Source organism: Microtus pennsylvanicus, chromosome 11 (assembly GCF_037038515.1).
Source record: "Microtus pennsylvanicus isolate mMicPen1 chromosome 11, mMicPen1.hap1, whole genome shotgun sequence".
NCBI classification, from domain to species: domain Eukaryota; kingdom Metazoa; phylum Chordata; class Mammalia; order Rodentia; family Cricetidae; genus Microtus; species Microtus pennsylvanicus.
The window spans coordinates 69803823-69823335 of record NC_134589.1 but is presented as its reverse complement, the minus strand read 5'-3'; the positions used below and the strand labels follow the sequence as shown (position 1 = coordinate 69823335).

Here is a 19513-nt window from a genome sequence, read left to right as displayed (position 1 = left end):
CTAGCCTGGGCTACCAAGGGAGACTCTGACTCAAAAAAAAGGAAGAAAAGAAAAGAAGACGGAAGAGATGGCTATCAGTAAAATCCCTGCTTTGAAAGCACAAGGATGTGAATTTGATCCCCAGAACCCACATTTTTAAAGGGAGGCTAGGTGTCATGGTACATTCATTAAACCCCAGCACTCCAAAGGCAGAGGCAGGTGGATCTCTGAGAGTTCCAGGACAGCCATAGCTGTCTCAAAAGCTAAATTTAAAAAGTAAATTTACTTATTTAAGAAAGCATGCATGGCAGCTCCCCAGCACTGAGGAGGTAGACCCACAGTTCCCTGGGGCTCATTGGCTGCCACGTTTACCTCTGTGGCAAGTTCCAGGTCAGGGAGATACATCCTGTGTCAAAAACAAAAGCCAAGAAACAATAGGTGGTGTTTAAGGAGTGACACTCAGAGTTTCCCTGACTTCCACACATACGTGTGCATTCACATATGTGTGTACTTCACACACATACACACACAAAGTCTCTTGAGCTACCCCAAGACCCAGACGTGAAGGGGATGGTCGTGGTCCTAAATCCCTGGGGCTAGAGAGAGCCTCAAGCTCCATCCCCCAGCCCAGAAGGACCACGTTCACCAGGTGCCCAGCACAAGGTCCAGGGGCCCCAGGCCTCCACCTACTTTCACTGATAATTTCTCCATTTCAGGGTGAGCCAGGGAATGTGGGGCCCCAAGGAGAGAATGGAGTGGACGGTGCCCCAGGACTGAAGGTGATGATATCACAGTGCCCTCTGCCCAGGACCTGAAGGGCCATTGACACTGTCTTCCAGTCACCAGGGGACTGTGTGATCTCCCCTTAATCTGCACTTTTAAAAAGCGAGTCTCAGAGGGCCTGGGCCAGGGGTTCCCTTTGACTCACAAGTAGGGTTGTCTGAGGGAGGGTGGCCCATGATTCAGAGCCAGCGACAAGGCCTCATTCAGGCCTAGCTCTGGGGTCAGCTATCATGTAGTCTTGGGTTCCTGGGCCTCACAATCTCCACAACTACTCAGTGTGGAAGGATAGTCTTATAATGCAGGCTGTGAGGCCCCAGCATATGGGCCCCAGACTCTTTGCGAAAGAAGGGGCCAGAGGTGAGATAGGATATAAGAATCTCACACACCAGTAGGCATCCATGTGTCTCCACAGGGGGAGCCAGGCCACCCAGGCACAGACGGAACCACAGGGCCCCGGGTAAGTAGCATTCCTTCTGGTCACACCAGTTGGATCCAAGGTCCCAGTAGCTTCAGAAGTCCTTTGTCCCCAACAGGGTCCCAAAGGATTGGTGATGCAATAAGCCCAGGGCATCTTGTTTCTTAAAATTTTAGTGATCGTACAATTTTTCATAACACATGCCTACAGTGAAAATTAAAATATGGGTGTATAAAGGGAAGAAACCCACTTGTTGTTAAGTAAGAGCTCTCTCTCCCTTCCCAGGCAGCTGTATACTCCTCTAGAATCTTCTTTGCATATTCAAACATTGGTCTTCCATTTACCACTAGGCATGACTTTGCTTGCTTTGGGGCGGTCTTGCTTTTCCAAGCCCTCTGCAAGAAAAGCAAATGCTCTTAACTGCTGAACCATCTCTCCAGCCCCTGACCCCAGATCTTTTGTAACCAACTCATGTGTCACCAGCACCTGGAAATATAACTCAATGCTGCCATCAGTCTAGCCTAAGGAGCCCCCTCAGAGCCTGAGGGACTCTACTCAGGTACACCCTGGACCTTGACATCCACTACAATGTTATTTTTTAATTGTGTATGTGTCCATGTACCTGTGTTGGGGTTTGTGCCTGTGAGTGCATTGACTTCAGAGGCCAGAAGAGGGCATCACATCCCTTGGAGCTGGAGTTACAGGTGGTTGTGAGCGGCCTTATGTGGGTGCTGAGAACCAAACTCAGGTCTTCTGCAAGAGCCATCTCTCCAGCCCCAAGAGCCAAGCAAAGTTAGTGAGTTTGTCTATGAAGCAGAAAGATATGTACTAGAAGAGAACCAAGTGCAGGCATTAGAGAGGAACACACCTAAGTGGGTCAGCTATACATGTGATCTGGCATTCTAGGACTAAACTAAGACGTTAGGAAAACCATGTGCTGGAATATTTTGAAGAGACTTTTTCTTTTTGTACATTGAAGGCTTGCAGCTGGAGAAGGCAGTCAGGAGAGATCATAGATCATAGGACTTCTTAGACATATGGCACAAGGAGGTTGGACTTGAGGTATAGTTCATTCGCAGTCTTTTTAGCAATCTGGTCTGTGGCATTTCTCAGACAGAGCACAGCTCCTTTTGCAGATGGCCTTGTCTGCTATGAAAACTCCCAGATGTCAGCCAGCGACAGATCAGAGTGGAAGCCAGGAAGAGTGAGGGGCCCTCTCCTTTCTCATGTTCCTTGCATCCCCTGGATAACTGTCCTGCATGGTATGGACATGTCTTTATGCTGATGCTAGCATCCCTTCCCTGGCTATGTTTTCCCAGACCATCACACCCCCTGTCCTCCAGGAGCTGGGGAAATGGCTCAGCAAAAGCACTTACCAAGCAAGCATGACAACCAAGTGGATGGGCATGGTGGCCAACACACAATTCAATGGAAGGTGGAGAGGGGATCCCCAGATTGAGCTGGTCTGCAAGACCAGCCATATCAGCAGCTCTAGATTGAATTGAGAGTCCCTGACTCAGTCAATAAGGTGGAACCAGCCTTCACTGATCAACACAGTGTCTTAGAAGAAGTGATTGGAGTTGTTTTATTTACATATTTTTAAAAGTCTCCCCATCAAAGTAAGGCTTTCTAGGCTGCTGAGATAGCTCAGACCCTGGAGTGCTTCTCATGAAGCCCTGAGCTCAGGTTTAGGTTCAGCCCCCGACACTGCACAAACCAGGCATGAGAGTGCACACCTGTGTCTGTAGTCTCAGCACTTGGAAGGTGGAGACAGAAAAATCAGAAGTTCAAGGCCATCCTAAACTAGGTTTGAGGCTAGCCTGGCCTAACGATCCTGTCTACCACACACACAAGCTGGACACAGCAGTGTACACCTTTTATCCCAGCTCTTGAGAGCCAAAGGCAGGGAGATCTCTGAGCCAGAGGCCAGCAGGGTCTACATAGCAAGCTCCAAGATAGATAGGGATACACAGTGAGACCCTGTCCCAAAAAAAGTAAAATAAAATAAGTAGTATTGGGATTTTCATTTTCCCAGACAATTAGACATCACTGGATCCAAATATCCACCTGAAGGCGAATCATAGGTAACCCAGACAAGGTGGCAGCATGCTCTTCAGTTGGCCCCAGGATCCCTGCCACTTCCCCCATGTGGCCTTTAATGAGTGGACAGTACGCTATGGTGACCGTGGTACACAGACATGCTTGTGGCCTAGGTGACAACCCTTGGGCTCTTCATCTCTGGATGTGATGGAGATAGCTGCTAGGTCACCCATGATGCAGCTCTTCCTCTCTGCCTCAGGGTCACCCAGGCCTCAAGGGAGAGCAAGGTGACACGGTGGTGATTGACTACGACGGCAGGATCTTAGATGCCCTGAAGGTAAGCGTGTTCCTGGTGGGCCCTGGATGCATCCTTGTGTCCATTGCTGAGGAAGCAATGGCTCACTGTGACTTACCTATGGGACCAAGGACAGTTTAGCACAGAGACCTGGGTTTCATCAGGCACCTGTGTGGAGATTCACACAGTGCTGAGAGACTTTCTGTGAATGTGACTCCAGGAGTCATGAGCTTCCCATAGGCCAAGGCAAAAAAAGGAAAGCACTCTCACCAAACCCAACTGTGGCTCTGGGGACTCCCCAGGCACCACTGTCAGGAGAGCTTGGGCTTCTCATAATTATCATTGGGAACAAAAAGGACAAGTTTGACCAAGGAGCTTTGGAACCCATGTGGTCTCTGGACACCAACCTGCAAAGAGATGGGTGCCAACTGTTCTTGGGTTCAGGGAGAGATATACAATAGGATGAGGTAGTTATCAGAGACTGAAGTACCCACTTAATGACTGACTCTGCCTAAGCATCAATTCCAGTTACCTTCCACAGGCCTCTGGGAAGTACAAGTTGATGGTAACTATGACCCTCACTGGCCTGCATGGTGTGGTATGGTGTGGCGTGGCGTGGCATGGTGTGAAATGGTGTGATATGGGCCTGAGTTGTATAGTTTATCCCAGGCTTTATGGGAAACATATGGTAGAATCCTTATGAGTACAGGGAGTCAGGAGGTGTGGGTACCACAGTGGGAGAAGGACTCAATGTCATGGGCAGTGGATGCTCTAACTGGTTCTCGAGTGTGAGGGTGTCAAACTCCCAGTGTCTTGGGAATGACCAGATGGAGTTGTGTAAGTGTGTGAGCATTGTTATGGGGAGAGCTTGAAGCATGGAGCTCACTGTGGATGTGGGTACCGAACCTGGACCTAAAGAAAGTGGAAAGGGTGGAGGAAATAAACCCAGAGAAAACACAGTGGGACAGCAACAGGAAGGGGGCCAGCTGGAAAGAGGAGAACTTGAAACAGCATCGGAGGAGCTGGCCAAAGTGTGACCTCTGGGTGCGGGCATGAGTCGTACATCTAAGTGTGTTGGTATAAGGGCTTAGGATGAGGTCAGCGCTTGAGACAGTATGGACCCATCCTCTACTGTGTGGTTGGGGAACTTCTGGGACAGCAGACAACAGTTCCAGATGGTCAAGGAGGTCACAGGACCGGCAGAGCAGGCAGGACCAAGCCATTTCAGGTTGCATATTTGACCTGTCTTGAAAGCTAGAAAGAGACTTAAGCTTCTTTTGAGGGACAAGGGGAGTCACTGCAAAATCTTAAGCAGGAGAATGTTATAAAGAAAGTCATGTTGAGGAGAGCTTCTCTGAGGACAGAGGGGCCTCCGGCCATGAGCACCAGTATCTCCTCCAATGGCCAGTACCCTCTTACTGGCCCCTCTGTAGACTTGAAGGACAAACCAAGCTGCATGCCGTAAGAACCAATTTGACTGGGTAGGAAGTAAGATACCAAGGACCTGACCTGAGAAGGTAAGGCTTGGTGGGCAGTGGAGTCTAATCATAACTGGCTGATCTTTTGCACACAGGGTCCTCCTGGGCCACAAGGAGCTCCGGGGCCACCAGGGATCCCTGGACCCAAGGTCGGTTTGGCTGCATTCATGGGACCCCTAAGTATTCATCTATAAGTCCCACCTGCCCTCTCTTCTCTGATAAATGCACCCCTAATTTCCTCCTGCCATACTAGCCTGGCTTATGGGACTCAAGAAAAGGGGTCCTGCCCCTTCCTAAATTGCATCCCTTTTTTAGACCCTAGCTCTTGAGGAGAGAGCCTAAAACTGAAGAATGGACCCCTTGGGACAGACAATGGCCCAGAATGTACACAACCATTCTGTGGCTTGTACCTGTTCATCATTCCGTGTCTCAGGACACAGAAACCAGGGTGGGCAGGGTCTGGTTCTGACACTAGCATCCCTGGACTCCATGACTAGAACAAGTCACTGAACCCTACAGTCCTAAACTTAATCACTCCAGCTGGCAGGGACAGCCACCAGCTCCAGCTGTCCTTCAGGCTGAATACATAGAGGGAGACAGTGGGCACTGAAGCCCATTGGCAGGGACCCGACACCGGGGCTGTGAGCTGATCAGGGAGACAGCAATTCCCACCTTAGATCACTAACCCACTGGCTGCTGAGGAAGGCACAATTCCTTTTGTCATTTGTTCCTTTCCAGGGTGAACTTGGATTGCCTGGTGCCCCAGGAATTGATGGAGAGAAGGTCTCTGAGCCTTTCATTTCTAAGTCAATGTTGTACTGGGTATCTCGTGTGTGTGTGTGTGTGTGTGTGTGTGTGTGTGTGTGTGTGTGTGTGTGTGTTACTATGTAGACACCAGTGAGCATCTCCCCAGTTGTTACTCAGTGTGCTTGGATGTATCTTTTGCTGGGTCCCTGGTTGGAGGAACATCTTGGACAGGTCATAATTGGTTGAGTATCCTCAGAGAAGTTCTCCTCAACGCTGTCACTCAAAGCTCCTGACACATGAGCAGAGTTGCCCTCATGAGGGTAGGAGCTAAGCAGTAGAGAGAGCACTTGCCTAGCATGCATGAGCCCCAGAACCACTACATACATACATGCATACATACATACATACATGGGACTGGAAACCAGGCACGGTAACACATGCCTTTAATCCCAGTATTAAAGAAGCAGAGGCAAGTGGATCTCTGATTTCAAGGCCAGCCTGGTTTACAGAGCGAGTTCCAAGACAGTCAAGGCTACACAGAAAAGCTCTGTCTTAGGAAAAAAAAATAAGCAGAAACTGAAGAGACAGTTCAGTGGTTAAGAGCTCTTGCTGCTTTTCAGAGGATCTGGGTTTGATTCCCAACACTTACTTGGAGGCTCACAACCGTCTGTAACTCTAGTCTCAGAGCATTCAGTTCTCTTCTGGCCCCTGTAGGCACTGTACTCATGTGCTACACAGACATGTGTATAAAACATCCATACACATAAAATAGGAATAAATGAAAAAAAATAATAGTTGACCTCCGGAGTGTCCAGAGGTAGCACACCAATCCCATCTGCTTCCCATTCACCCCTACATCATAAGGTACCCCAAGCATCCATATGGCTGTCCCTATGGGGTGGGGTGTCCATATGGCTCCCCTACTGCACTCAACCAATGTTCCCAGCTACCTGGGCTAGAGGTGGAGACTTACGTGCAAGAAGTACAGTGTAAGGCTAGGTGTGCAGGGACACACACACAAAGTAGAAGAAGCAGGAACTCGAGGTCATCCTTGGCTTCATAGTCAAAAAGAGAGAGTGGAGACAGGAAGGGATGGAAATAAATGAGTGAATGAATGAATGAATGAATGAACAAATTAATGAATTAACAAACAAGGTGTGGCCGGGCGATGGTGGCGCACACCTTCAATCCCAGCACTCGGGAGGCAGAGACAGGTGGATCTCTGTGAGTTCGAGGCCAGCCTGGTCTACAGAGCTAGTTCCAGGACAGGCTCCAAAGCCACAGAGAAACCCTGTCTCAAAAAACCAAAAAAAAAAAAACAAACAAGGTGTGGCATATAGTCAAACTTGTTAAGCTGAAGGGTTCACAAGAGTCAGGGGAGAGGAGAATGCCTACCAATCTCCACTGATTCCTTTTTCTGGTGGCTTTCAGGGTCCCAAAGGACCCAAAGGAGACCCAGGAGAGCCAGGGCCAGCTGGGCCCAAAGGCGAAACAGGCGAGATGGGCCTGTCAGGCCTTCCGGTAGGTGGCTGGACTGGGTCTTACCCTGGGGACTGATGTTGACAGGGTGGGGGGCTCCTCACATGGATGTCCTGCAGCCTATACAACCTCAGCTGCAGAAGGAACTTTCACATCCCCACAGGAGCCCTGCAGGGGTGGGAGGGAGGCCCAGCCTGGCAGAAACCGCTTAGCTGGGTGGCTAAGTGGCCCGAGCTGGCCCACCTCCCTGCCCTGGAGTCCAGCAACTGAATCTCCCAAGGTCTGGATTTCCTCACTGCTGACATGGAGTAACAACTTTCCAGTCCTAGTGGCAGCATGAGCTGGACAGGACCAAGATCTGCAGCTGGCAGTAAACACCCCTCACAGTCATTAGCATTTCTAGTGCTCTTGAGGCCATATTAGAACAGCTCCAGGGTGCTAGTAGCCTCTAGGGACCCATTACCTCACAGCCATTGTGCACCCCGAAGATGACTCAGCCAGAGGTGGCACCGGGATTTGAACCCTCAGCCTCTGCGCCAAGAGACAGTTTGTCTGTGCCTTTGACATACAACTCCACTCCCTACTCAGAGCGTGTGATTTGGGGAAAACTGGTTTAAACCGAAGAGGTCAACTCATCGCTACTGTGGTAGAGAAGCCAGCAGCTGAGCACAGTGGGTGGGAGGTGACTTTAAAAGCTCACAGGCCACTTTGCCCTAGGGTGCTGATGGTCCCAAGGGAGAGAAAGGAGAGTCAGGATCTGACCACCTGCAGGAGAGCCTGGTAAGGGGAAACTGAGACTGGGGGGTCCCCACACCCAGCCCAAACCTTATGCGGGACCTGAGCCTTGGTTACAGAGAAGCCACCTGGCCTGACCCCAACACAGGACAGTGGGAAAGGGGGTGATGGAGCCTCAGACTGTGTCCTCTATCCCCTTCCAGCTGAGACCCAAAAGACCAAGAGTCCTTCACCGAGCTGTACCCTTCTGGGGGCAGGAACGAGGTTCCTCCTTGCCTGAGGTTCAGAGTGTGGCATCCAGGAGTGCTTGCAAGAATGTGGGGAGCTCCAGAGGGTGAACAGATGGGGGGTTAACAGGCACAGGGTAACTAACCCATTTCTAACTTTCCTAGGCCCAGATCATAGTGGAGCCGGGGCCTCCCGGTCCTCCTGGCCCCCCTGGCCCTATGGTAAGGATACCAAGTGGTTAGTGAACCTGGGTCAGGGGCAGGGTTGGGAGGTAGCCCAGGGGAGGAAAGGCTTCTATGTGGGGGAAGCAGGGCACATCAGGTCAAGAGGGCAGAACTCCGGGCAGAGCCACAAGAGCCATTGACTAGCCTGATTCCAGAGGGTCCTGCTCTTAAAGTTTTGACTCAGTCACACAGCCCTAATGATCTACTTTCCTCCTCCAGGGCCTTCAGGGGATTCAAGGTCCCAAGGTGAGTCAGACACACCCTGTTCATGAGAAAGTTTTTTCTTTTTTGTTTTTTTGGGTTTGTTTTTTTTTTTTTTTTTTTTGGATTTTCGAGACAGGGTTTCTCTGTAGCTTTTGGTTCCTGTCCTGGAACTAGCTCTTGTAGTCCAGGCTGGCCTCGAACTCACAGAGATCCGCCTGCCTCTGCCTCCCAAGTGCTGGGATTAAAGGCGTGTGCCACCACCACCCGGCGAGAAAGTTTTATTAATGGACAGAGTGAGGCCCCTGCTCAGCCGGTACATTCCCAGTGCCCTAAACAATGTCCCCAGAGCAGCCCTGTCCCATGTTTGGGGCTCTGTCCTTTCCTTCTCCCTCGGCCTAGGCACCTCAACTATATCCCCCTTCCAGCCCTTCTCCCACTCCATCAGCCTCCTTGACTGTTTCCACCCATTGCCCATGCCACCTTCCTCGGCTCCCCCTTTCTTACCCATGCACATCTGCACTCTGACTGCCCACCGCCTGGACTTGAAGTCTTGGATTCGGTGTGCATTTTATGATACCGTATTCTTGTCTCTTAAATCAACACCTCAAGTGTACTGTGCCATGCGCCTGCCCCAAGGGAGGCAAACAGAATAAAAGTCCAGCTGGCCTCACCTCTTGTCATATAGGATCTAATCTCTCCCTCCTCAGAGCAGAGGCCCTGTGGAGGACCCTGGGTCATAGAACCCTGCCCCCGTGTGGTGGCCAAGCACTACTTCTGATCCTGTTTTGTCCCAAGCTTCAACACTCCATGGCTTGAAGAGACATCACCGGTGGCCCTAGTCCAAGGCTAGACTGGAAGCTGGTGGTGGTCAGCTAAACTGCTTCTTTGTCATGCTGGTGACCGTCGGGGGCCCTGTGTGTAGCATGATGGTGGCCATCAGCCCTGTGTGGAAGAAGGGAAAATGTATACATAGGCAACTGGCTCTAGCATGGAGCAAGCTGGGGTCAGGCCTGACAGAGCCTGGAGTCTCTCTCTCTCTTCCATCTGTCATGCATACTTCAGTCTCCACACAGACTTGAACTTTCCTGTCCTGCCTGCCCCGTCCCCTCTCCTGACTGCTTTTCCACTTCACTTCCAGGGCCTGGACGGAGCCAAGGGAGAGAAAGGTGCATCGGGTGAGAGAGGCCCTCACGGCCTGCCTGTGAGTGTCGTGAGTGATCTTTGTCCTAGAGGTATTGCATGCTATGCTCTCCATGCCTGCTGACCTTCTCCTCTTCCACCCAGGGACCAGTTGGCCCACCAGGCCTTATTGGGTTGCCAGGAACCAAAGGAGAGAAGGTAACCACCTGACTTTGAGCCCCCTGCCCACTGTGACCTCACACCCATCATGTCACTCAGCTTTCGGGGGTTCACCTTCTGCTGAGTCCCTGAACCCTGTGAGACCAATTACTATGGCTCTGTGACACCATCCTGCCCTGTCCCTTGTCTGTTACCAGTCTCTGGGCTGAACTCCCAGTATCTGAGTACCTAAGATCCCACCTCCACCTCCTCACACACCCTCTGTATCTCTCCTCAGGGCAGACCCGGAGAGCCAGGACTTGATGTAAGTTTCTTATGATCACCATGGGTGACTGGGCCCTCCTGTGTATGTCTTCTGCTCTTACATTGCCTGTGCATATAGCAACCTGGCTAGCTCAGGTGTGGCCCATTCCCAAGGGCTGCTGCTGACTGGCTTCCCTGTGTCCTCAGTGATATCCCCTGGAGTACTAAAGGGATGGAAAATAGTAAAAATTGACCAATGTGATGGATGAGTAGAGAATGGATGGATGAGCGAATGGGTTGACAGACGATGGAAGGTGGGATAGACAGATGGACAATGGATGATGGATGATTGGATGGATGGATGGATGTTGGCTGAAGGAAGAATGATAAAGAGATGGTGGGAAATAGATTAATGGTGAATGGATGGTTGGAAATGGATTGATGGACAGGAATGATGGCTGAGGAATGATTGGATGGATGGATGGATGGATGGATGGATGGATGGATGGATGGATGGATGATTGGATGGATGGATGGATGGATGGATGGATGGATGGATGGATGGATGTGTGGATGGATGGGTGGGTGGATGGGTGTGTGGATGGATGGATAGGTGGATGGATGGATGGATAGGAGGATAGGTGGGTGGTGGATAGAACACTGTAAAATGGAAGTGAGGAGAGAAGTAAGAAGGCTGTTGCTATGTATTGATAACCAGTAATGAGGCCTTGGTTAGGGCAGCTTTGTGAGGAGACAAGAGGAAGCGTTAGCTTGATGTTGATTGCATCATGCCTCCTTTGGTAAGACAACATAAACTCACAACTGAGAAGTCTAGGAATTTAACATATGTATCCAGGGCACAGCCATGTACCCACCACCAGCATTCTCCCTCTCTGGTCTTTGCCTTCCCAGTGTGGGAATCATCAGAGAGCTAGTTCAACCCCTCCAAACAAATATCTTCCTGGACCCAATCAGTAGAAAGATTCGCCTCCCTCTACTGATGCGGAGCAAATCTCTTTGGCTCCCATTAACCAACCCTAGCCATCACTGGGTTATAGGGATGCAGCATGCTCTCTGGCCAGGCTTGATCCCCTGTCACCTGGAGCTGGAGTGCTCAGTAGGAAGGGAAGGAGAGGTCCAGAGAGGTCATGTGGCAGGGGAGGGAAATGGGATTGGTGCAGAGCTGCAGAGCTGCAGAGGCCTCTGGAGTATGCTCTAGACTGTAAGGAGATTGTTGTTGCCATGGTGAGCAAACATGGCCAGGAAGAGAGGGACCACTCAGTCTCCTGACTAGGGGGGATCACCTTCCTTTGATAAGGCAGCGCTATTGCCTACTGCCTTGCCATGTCTGTCTCCTAGGTCTGTGCCTGAGCACACCATAGCCTGCCTCAGGAGACATAAGGGAGGAAACACCCAATCCGTTTCTGTCCCAGCATCCAGCCCACAGCCTGGGCTCTATGGATGCTTAGTCATGAGGTTGGGTAGGTGGACATTAGACTAAGAGATGAATGCAGAAGAAACCAAGCCAAGACAGAGAGCACAAGTGGCCTTCTCTGTCTGTTGAAGATGACCACATGACTTTCATGGGTTTCCTCTGTCCCCCGGCCAGTACCAGCTGTGTCTGGCCGTGACAGGAGGGAAAAGCCCTTCTCCATAAGCTCTGGATATACCTCTGTGATGGTTCCCGGCCAGAGACAATGTACTCCTTTCCCTGTGCCCACCTGGTACCCAGCATGTACATAGGCTAGCAGCCAGAACCTGGCAGGATTTGGGGTCACAGTTATGTGTGGATACAGGAGGAGGATGGCTGAGAGAGGAGCAGAGGTGTCATGTCCCAGAGAAGTGGGTTCAGCCCTCACTTCAGGTCTAACATGTCATCCATCTGGCAGGGTTTCCCTGGACCCAGGGGAGAAAAGGGTGACCGGAGTGAACGTGGAGAGAAGGTGAGGAAGAAGGGATATGGGGCACACAGCAGGTGGGGAGGTGGGTGCTGGGTCCAAGGACTGCAGAGCCTGGTGGCTGCTGGACCCTGGGGCGTCTCGCTGGGAGGTGGTGAAGGGGTCCCAAACATTGCAACCACAGCTACCCCACTATTTCCTTCTTATGCAGGGAGAACGAGGGGTTCCTGGCCGGAAAGGAGTCAAGGGCCAGAAGGGAGAGCCAGGCCCACCAGGCCTTGACCAGCCATGCCCCGTGGTAGGTGTCTTGGCAGAATGGAGCTCGGACCAGCCAGAGTTGCCATAGCCAGAATCATAGCTCTTGTGCTGTGGACCTGATGCTCCCACCAGTGTGGCTGAAAGATGCAGCCATGTGTGGAGATGGAGGCCTGGCCAGGAAGTGTTTACCATTCCTGGTTACTTCTGTTTACTCAGCCTTAAGGCAGAGCTGACCTATCTCAGGCTAACCTTGGGTAGGGGTAGAGAGGAGCCAGGACAGGAACAGAATTGCTTTTTCCCAGAGTCATCAGTAATGGGGGTGTCCTAGGAGGGGGCTAGGGGCTGGGAAGGAAAGCCCAGCAGACACACAGACCTGGTGTGTATTACAAAGTCAGGGAGTAGCCAGCCCCCTTCCCCCACCCTGACCGTGATTGCCTAAGACCTCGCTGAGGTCTGACTTCCTATGGACTTGAGACTGGGCTGGCCTGAGATGGGACTTCAGTCTTTGGGAGAGTCACACCACCCTGCCTCTCCTAGGTCTCTCATTCTCCTTCTGCTCCTTTCCTTCTGGTATCTTTTTTTTTTCTCCTGTGGTTGGTCTAGCCTCTTCCCCAACCCTGTAAACACACAGACCATTCCTTCACTTCTCCCCCTCCTATCCGTCTCACTTCCTGCTGGCAATAGCTCTTGATAACCCACCAGGCCTGGTAGTGAAACTCCCACAGTCCAGTTCCTGTTTTCTAGCGAGCTGAAGGGTTTATATCGCAGGGTCTAGAGTGGTACTCAGAAAGGACAGGAAAACGAAGCAGCTCTTCACACTAAGCTGTCCAGATGTTCACTCCCAAGCACCATCGTCAGGGCTTTGGGGAGTAGGCAGACTGACTCAGGGTCAGGGATCTCTACTGGGTCCTCTGGCCTCCAGTGAGTTCCTCCAACCCTTTGTACCTTCCTATCCTTCTTCCTAGTGGGTCTGAGATATTAGTGAGAGACAATAAGCAGCCTAGAATCCCAGCCCTCAGGAGCCTGAGGCAGGAGGATGGAAAGTTTGAGGCCTCTGCTGCACAGTGAGACTCTGTCTCCAGCACAGACAGCCAGGGGCTGAGAACATGGCTCAGGTAATGAAGCATTTGCCTTGCAAGTGTGAAAACCTGAGTTCAGATCTCCAGATCCCGCGTGGAAAGTTAGGCATGATGATGTGTGCTGGCGAGGTGAGGACTGGCAAACCTCCGGAGCCCACTGCCAGCTAGCCTAGCCCACCCACTTGGCAGAGTTCCAGTCCAATGGACACCTTGTCTCAAACAAAAGGAGGTGCCTGAGGACCCAATCTCCACACTCACGTGCACACAAGCGTATACATGCACACACAAACATACACACAAACACAAAAAGACAACTGAGAGGGTGAGAAACCAGCCCTGCTTCTTCAGAGCCTGGACCCAGACTTCCTCCATGTGAGCAAGCCTTTGTCTTCAACACAGGAACATCCTCGATGTGGAAGCAAGCGTGGGGCACTGGGCTCCCAGGGCCTTGTGAAGGGCATCGGGCCCTGCCCTGTGGTATGCAGTCTGGTTGCCGTGTGCTGTGTATGCAGTGTTGGGCCTTCTGGGATGCTTTGGGCTGCTGGTTCTGCCCCCTCCCTTCCTCCTTTCATCCTTCTGGTGCATTCTACCCCTCCTCTCTTCTCCTCTCGTCACCTTCTGGTCCCCAAACCATACCCCAGCATGCACTTGGAAGGGGCTCAGGGAGTGTGTTCCATGTGTTTTCCCTGTACCTGTACTTTGGAATAGATGGGAATGTTTCTGCCTCAGGGTCCCCCAGGGACTTGACATTTTGTTCACCACCAGCTCTCCAACCCCCCAGGCTACCTGAGGAAGCCCACCCATGCTCATATCTAATGGGTGGGTGGACACTGTTGAAGCTTTCAGGCAACCCCATCTTAAATGCCCAGGGTTCATCCTGATGACACTATCTGCCGCCCAGATACAACCGAAGTGGCCAGGAAGGGCTGGAGAGATGCCAGCTCCTGCACTGTCACCGCTTGAAGGCATTCCTGCCCAAATCCTGAGAGCTTTCAGGGCCCCCAGGATGTCAGTCCTAGCAGGCAGGAAGCCATGCCACCTTTTTCATAGGATCCCACCCTCCTCTGGGTGGCAATAGCAAATGTCTAACACAGTGCCCATCATATTAGAGTTCTAGATCTGCCCACTACTCACGTACCCCCAAAAAGCGCCATGAGAGGATAGGACAAGTGCAATGGGGGACATTATGTCCTCAAATGGACGGAGGAGACTCCCAACCCTGCTTCAGTGGAATCCAGTGGCTTCAAGTAGCAGCTCCCTGGCTACATCTCGGAAGGTATTGATAAGCCACCAGTCTTGTGCCCCTGACATTTAAACCTCCTTTTTTCCAGGGCTCTGACGGGCTGCCCGTGCCTGGCTGCTGGCATAAGGTATTTTCAGGAAAGGGTCTCGAGGGTGGGCCTGAAGGATTTTGGATGGGAGAGTTAGAGGGAGAGAGAGGACCCATGGAACCAGGTATCATCACACAAAGGTTTGACTCTCAGTCTCACAGGGACTGAATGGTCAGGATTTTCAACCTTGTTTGGTGACTTTGTGGTCCCGTGGTCGAGGCTTAGAGCTTGGTCCTGGCTGATGGGTGTCATCTACCTTATTGGTCATCTGGGTCTTGGGTGACATCTGGACCTGTCAAATGAAAGCCATTGGGGAGCTTCCTGGGACTTATCCTCACTGCCCCACTGAAAGGGGCCTAGAAAGAAAGGTGGGGTTACACTTGTTCCTGAGGAAATCGTCAGGGTAGAGGTTTCTGGTGAGGGTCACAAGGACCTCTCCAGGCCCTCCATCACCTTCCATCTCCCCCTCCTTTTCCAGTGATCCTCAGACATGGCTCCCAACCTGTACAGATCTGTTTGGATGTTTTTAACTTGTGTAAAAACAAAACAGTAATATATTGATCTTCTTTATGGGATGTGCCAACGGTGGCCTTTAAACATTTGAGAGTGTGCCAACCAGCCCTAGGACAACCTCCACAGGAAGTCGGCAGGAAAGAAGACAGGCCGCTCTGGAGAGACTTGTACGTGAGGCCGCCCCCCACAGGGCCTGGCTTTCCTAGAGAAGATAACGAAGGTGAAAATGCCTGGCTCAGGTGAGGCTGGACAGACTCCAGGTTGGGCCTGCAATCACCTGATTAGCAGAGACACACAACAACTCTCCCTTGACGCCCCACTGCCCCGTCGTCTCACTGCCCAACAAGACCCCCTTGGACGACTGCTGTACCTTCTTGCCTCTGGACCCTGCCACAGGCAGCTGCACTGAGACCCTGTGTTCAACAGGGCAGGCGACGATTCCTAGAATCCAGCACTTGGAGAGAAGGTGATGGAAAGAACCAAGAAGGCCTTGCTGTACCCAAGCTCAGTAGGCTTCCAAAGGCCACTGTGAGAGGAGTTTGTGTCCTCGGGCCTTGGGAAGTGGCAGGGCTCTATGAATGCCTCGGTGTGGCAGCTCAGTGACCCCTGACTGTAGGGTAGGGAGACCCAGATGCACTAGTTGCTACTTCCGGTCTCCTCTCCTCACCCAAAGTAGGAACAGAAGAACTTTGTCAGCTCTGAGGAGACAGGCCTCTTGTTCAGAACTTGGGTCTCACTGGCCCCAAGTCTCCCACCTAGAACTCTGGTCAGCCTGGCAGAAACTGGCCTCCTAGTAGGTGGTACAGACACCATGAACCCAAAGGCTGGTCCTTGCTAGCCTGAACAAAACACCCATGACAGAAACCCCTGTCCTCTGAGAAGGGGCTTCAACACTGCTAACAAAGGTTCCCAGCTACCCACTCCATCCACGGTCTCCCATCCCTCTCCGTGCCAAGGTGTAATAAACCACACGTGTGTGTCTGGGTGTGTCTGTCCTTGCAGCTGAGTTCACCCTGCTGGTTCCTGCTGAAGAGGAAAAGGGCTCTCCCTAGGGGGAGAGCCATCCAGAATCGAAAATATAGTTAAGGGTTAGGAGATAGGAGGGTATAGGCTCAAGACCGGGACCCCTACATGTCAGCAGAATCCTGGGACCAGTCATATAACATCACTAAGTTCCTGTGTCCTCTTCTGATGTGCTTCCTAAGCAAGAACACTCCAAACTTGTTGCCTCAAAATATTCAACCTCTCAGTTCCAAGGATTCAAGAGGACGAGCTGGGTGGGTCTCTCTTGGACTCTTCCTCATCCGGTGAGTGGTACCTGTCAGCTAGGATCCCAACGGCCCTGACACCTACCTACCTACGACCTGTTTGGATGGCCTGGGCTTCCTCACAGCATGGCAACAGATTTCCTCACAGATTCTTGGAAAGCTGTGTCACCTTGTATGACAAAGCCTCCGAAGTCATATGCTGTCACTTCCTGCCAGAGACAGAGGTTCATCCCAATGGAAGGGGGAAAAGACAGACCCATCTCTCAATGAGCAAAGTGTCGATGTCATATTTAAATGAGAAAATTTGGAAGAGTGGATCTTGTAGCCCTTCAGAAATAAAATAAACCCAGCTTTCGTGTAGCCCAGGCTAGCCTTGAAATCACTATGTAGCTGAGGATGACCTTAAATTTCTGACCCTCCAGTCTCTACTTCCAAGTGCTGGGATTACAATTAGTGCATCCATTTTTTACAGTGCAGGGAACTGACCCTAAGGCTTTCCACATGCTAGGCAAGCACTTGACCAACTAAGCTGCATTCTTAGCCTTTGTTGTATAGCATCTTAAGAATTGCCTCCTGGGGCTGGAGAGGTGGCTCAGCGGTTAAGAGCATTGCCTGCTCTTCCAACGGTCCTGAGTTCAATTCCCAGCAACCACATAGTGGCTCACAACCATCTGTAATGAGGTCTGGTGCCCTCTTCTGGCCTGCAGGCATACACACAGACAGAATATTGTATACATAATAAATAAATATTTTTTTTAAAAGAAAACATCATTTTTTTAAAAAAAGAAATGCCTCCTGCCACTCCTCTTTAGCATGAGACAGTAATACTTAAAATTCAGATGTGGTCCAGTATGATTCAGCTTTGTAGAATACACAGAGAGCTTAGGACATTCAGATACCCCAAAGTCCCTGTGGCTGGTTGTCCTCCCTGTATCTGCCCCAGGGTCAAGTAGTAATCACAGTATTGTCTAGGGGACCCATGTCGTACCTCTGCACATCTTTAGAACAACCTGGGGAGATGCCCAGCAAATGTGCCCATGTCACAAATGACAAACCCACACTCTTTCTCTGTGTGTAGAGAAAAGCAGGAGGCTGCAATAACAATGTCTCTGGCCTCCTTCCTCTAAGGACTGAAGTCTGTGGAGGACGATACTCACCAGACCATACGTAGACGCATTGCTGAGCAGTAGGGGCCCAGCCGCACAGGTTTTGTCAAGTCCCTACCTCTGTCCCCCTGAGGAGCTGACGATAAGTAGACAGACCATGCTCTCTGCCAGTCGACTGGGTCAACTGGGAAACCAGAAATAAGAAAAGGAAGATGGATGGAGTGGGCCGAAAGGACTAATGACTCACTGGTGTCAATGTCTGCTCTGGAGACGCAGCATATCCTCCCCAGCCTGCCATACTGGGTACATTCCTCTTTCCGCTGAAGAACTTGGTCCCCTCATCCGTCCTGCAAAGAGGGGGACTGCAGTGGTAGGTGTCACTATGTCCATTTTACAGATGGGAAACCCGAGGCTCTGAGTAGGTAGTCAGCTGCTCGAGAATGCACAACCAGGCTGGAGTGACAGGCTTGGAATTAGACCCATGCTCTTAGAAGTCACCTCCTTTGTCTGTAGAATTGTGTGGCAGTGTATGGAATCTGCTGGGAGGTCCCTTGTCAATGGGTGGACAGCAAGTAGAGCTTGGGGGGGGGGGGGCGTCGAAAGCCAGTGGTCTCCCTGTTCTTTCTCAGCTGGGCTGCAGTAGACCATTCTTGGCCCGTTGCTGCCCTCTTGTGGCCTCATACCTGAATCCTTGCACAAGGACGTGCAAAGCCACTTGAGTCCTGGAGTGAGGACCGAGATTGACTTGCTCAGGGTCTCAGAAGAGACACTGGGGAACGCCCTGCCTCACCAATGAGCCTCAAGGACTGAGAAGCTTTGGGTCTCCCTGGCTAGAGGAGAGGCTCTCTATATGTCATTCAATTCTGGAAGGAGAGAGGAGTCTGTTTATTGAGTCCTGGAGTGTTCCATGTTCTGTGACAGCTAAAGCAACCACCAGGATGGCTGTCCCCCTGAACAGATGGACCTGCGGCTTGAGAGACGCTGCCTGACTCCATTCCCACCCTTAGAGAAGGCCTTGAGTTATCACAGAACTGGGGGACACTCCTGCTGTTCAGTGGACAGAGTCAAGGCTAGCATACATCTGAAATCCTGGACACTCCTGGCCAGTGGTGAACATGCTCACTGAGGATGCCAGCTGAGAAACCCTGCCCTAGAGTCAGGGGTAGGGGCAAGGTATGGTTTTTTTGCTTGTCGAGAAAGGGACTCAATCGATAGCCTTGGCTGGTCTCTTAACTTGCAGTTCGGCCTCAGCCTCCCAGGTGCCGGGATTACAGGCTTGCTCTGCCATGCTCCCCTCTACATGCAAGCTTTGCTCAGCCCCCTCTTTCCTCTCAGTCTGTGCCCTCCTGGCCTCCGGTGTTGCCTTCAAGGTCAGCTGCCAGAAAATGGACAGATATTTAGCATGGGGCCGGGGCAGGCAAGAAGAGGCTTTTTGAGCAGGAAGGTGGACTCTTGGGTAGTTTAATGGTTACATACTTGCAACTCCACTCAATTGAGGAAGATGGAAGACTCTGTGGCTGGGTGGTGGTGACAGGATGCAGCGATGAGAACGTGCTAGTCCCTCTGGATTGTACCCTTCGGAATGGCTTGGGTTTTTTTATGTATATTTTACCACAATAAAAACAAGAAATGCAAGAATATAAGGTTGTTCTTTAATATGTATGCTAAGCATTTCTGCAGTTTTGTGGAGAAGAAATGAGCTATTGGCTAATGGGCAGAGGACTGGCATGTGAGCAAGACTACCCCAGCCTGCTGAGGGGCAGTCCTCAGCCTCTGTCCAGGGTTTGTCCAGGTCCCAGCGTCCAACTCTCGGGGCGGTATTCTCCCAGTTCCCTGACCGCAGAGGTCTCCTGTCAGTGTGCTAGCTCAGGAGGCCTGCAGCAGGCCCACTGTGAGTCTAGGAGCAAAGCC

At 51.4% G+C, this 19513-nt stretch overlaps 1 protein-coding gene across 2 annotated transcripts in view; it reads left to right on the top strand.

The window, feature by feature from the left end:
- Col23a1 (collagen type XXIII alpha 1 chain) overlaps window positions 1–19245 on the top strand; it is a 285085-nt gene extending 265840 nt beyond the window's left edge. Inside the window, exons 12-27 of one of the 2 annotated variants that reach the window (XM_075992728.1) lie at window positions 696–758; window positions 1175–1219; window positions 3477–3554; window positions 5086–5139; window positions 5729–5773; window positions 7169–7258; window positions 7934–7996; window positions 8344–8400; window positions 8623–8649; window positions 9746–9808; window positions 9892–9945; window positions 10184–10210; window positions 12039–12092; window positions 12259–12345; window positions 14716–14754; window positions 15194–19245. In XM_075992728.1, coding sequence (XP_075848843.1) covers window positions 696–758; window positions 1175–1219; window positions 3477–3554; window positions 5086–5139; window positions 5729–5773; window positions 7169–7258; window positions 7934–7996; window positions 8344–8400; window positions 8623–8649; window positions 9746–9808; window positions 9892–9945; window positions 10184–10210; window positions 12039–12092; window positions 12259–12345; window positions 14716–14754; window positions 15194–15196 — 849 coding nt within the window. In that variant the 3' untranslated portion in view covers window positions 15197–19245. The remainder of the gene's footprint in view (window positions 1–695; window positions 759–1174; window positions 1220–3476; window positions 3555–5085; window positions 5140–5728; window positions 5774–7168; window positions 7259–7933; window positions 7997–8343; window positions 8401–8622; window positions 8650–9745; window positions 9809–9891; window positions 9946–10183; window positions 10211–12038; window positions 12093–12258; window positions 12346–14715; window positions 14755–15193) is intronic. The other variant, XM_075992729.1, reaches the window with a different exon arrangement.
- The last annotated feature ends 268 nt before the right edge of the window (window positions 19246–19513 follow it).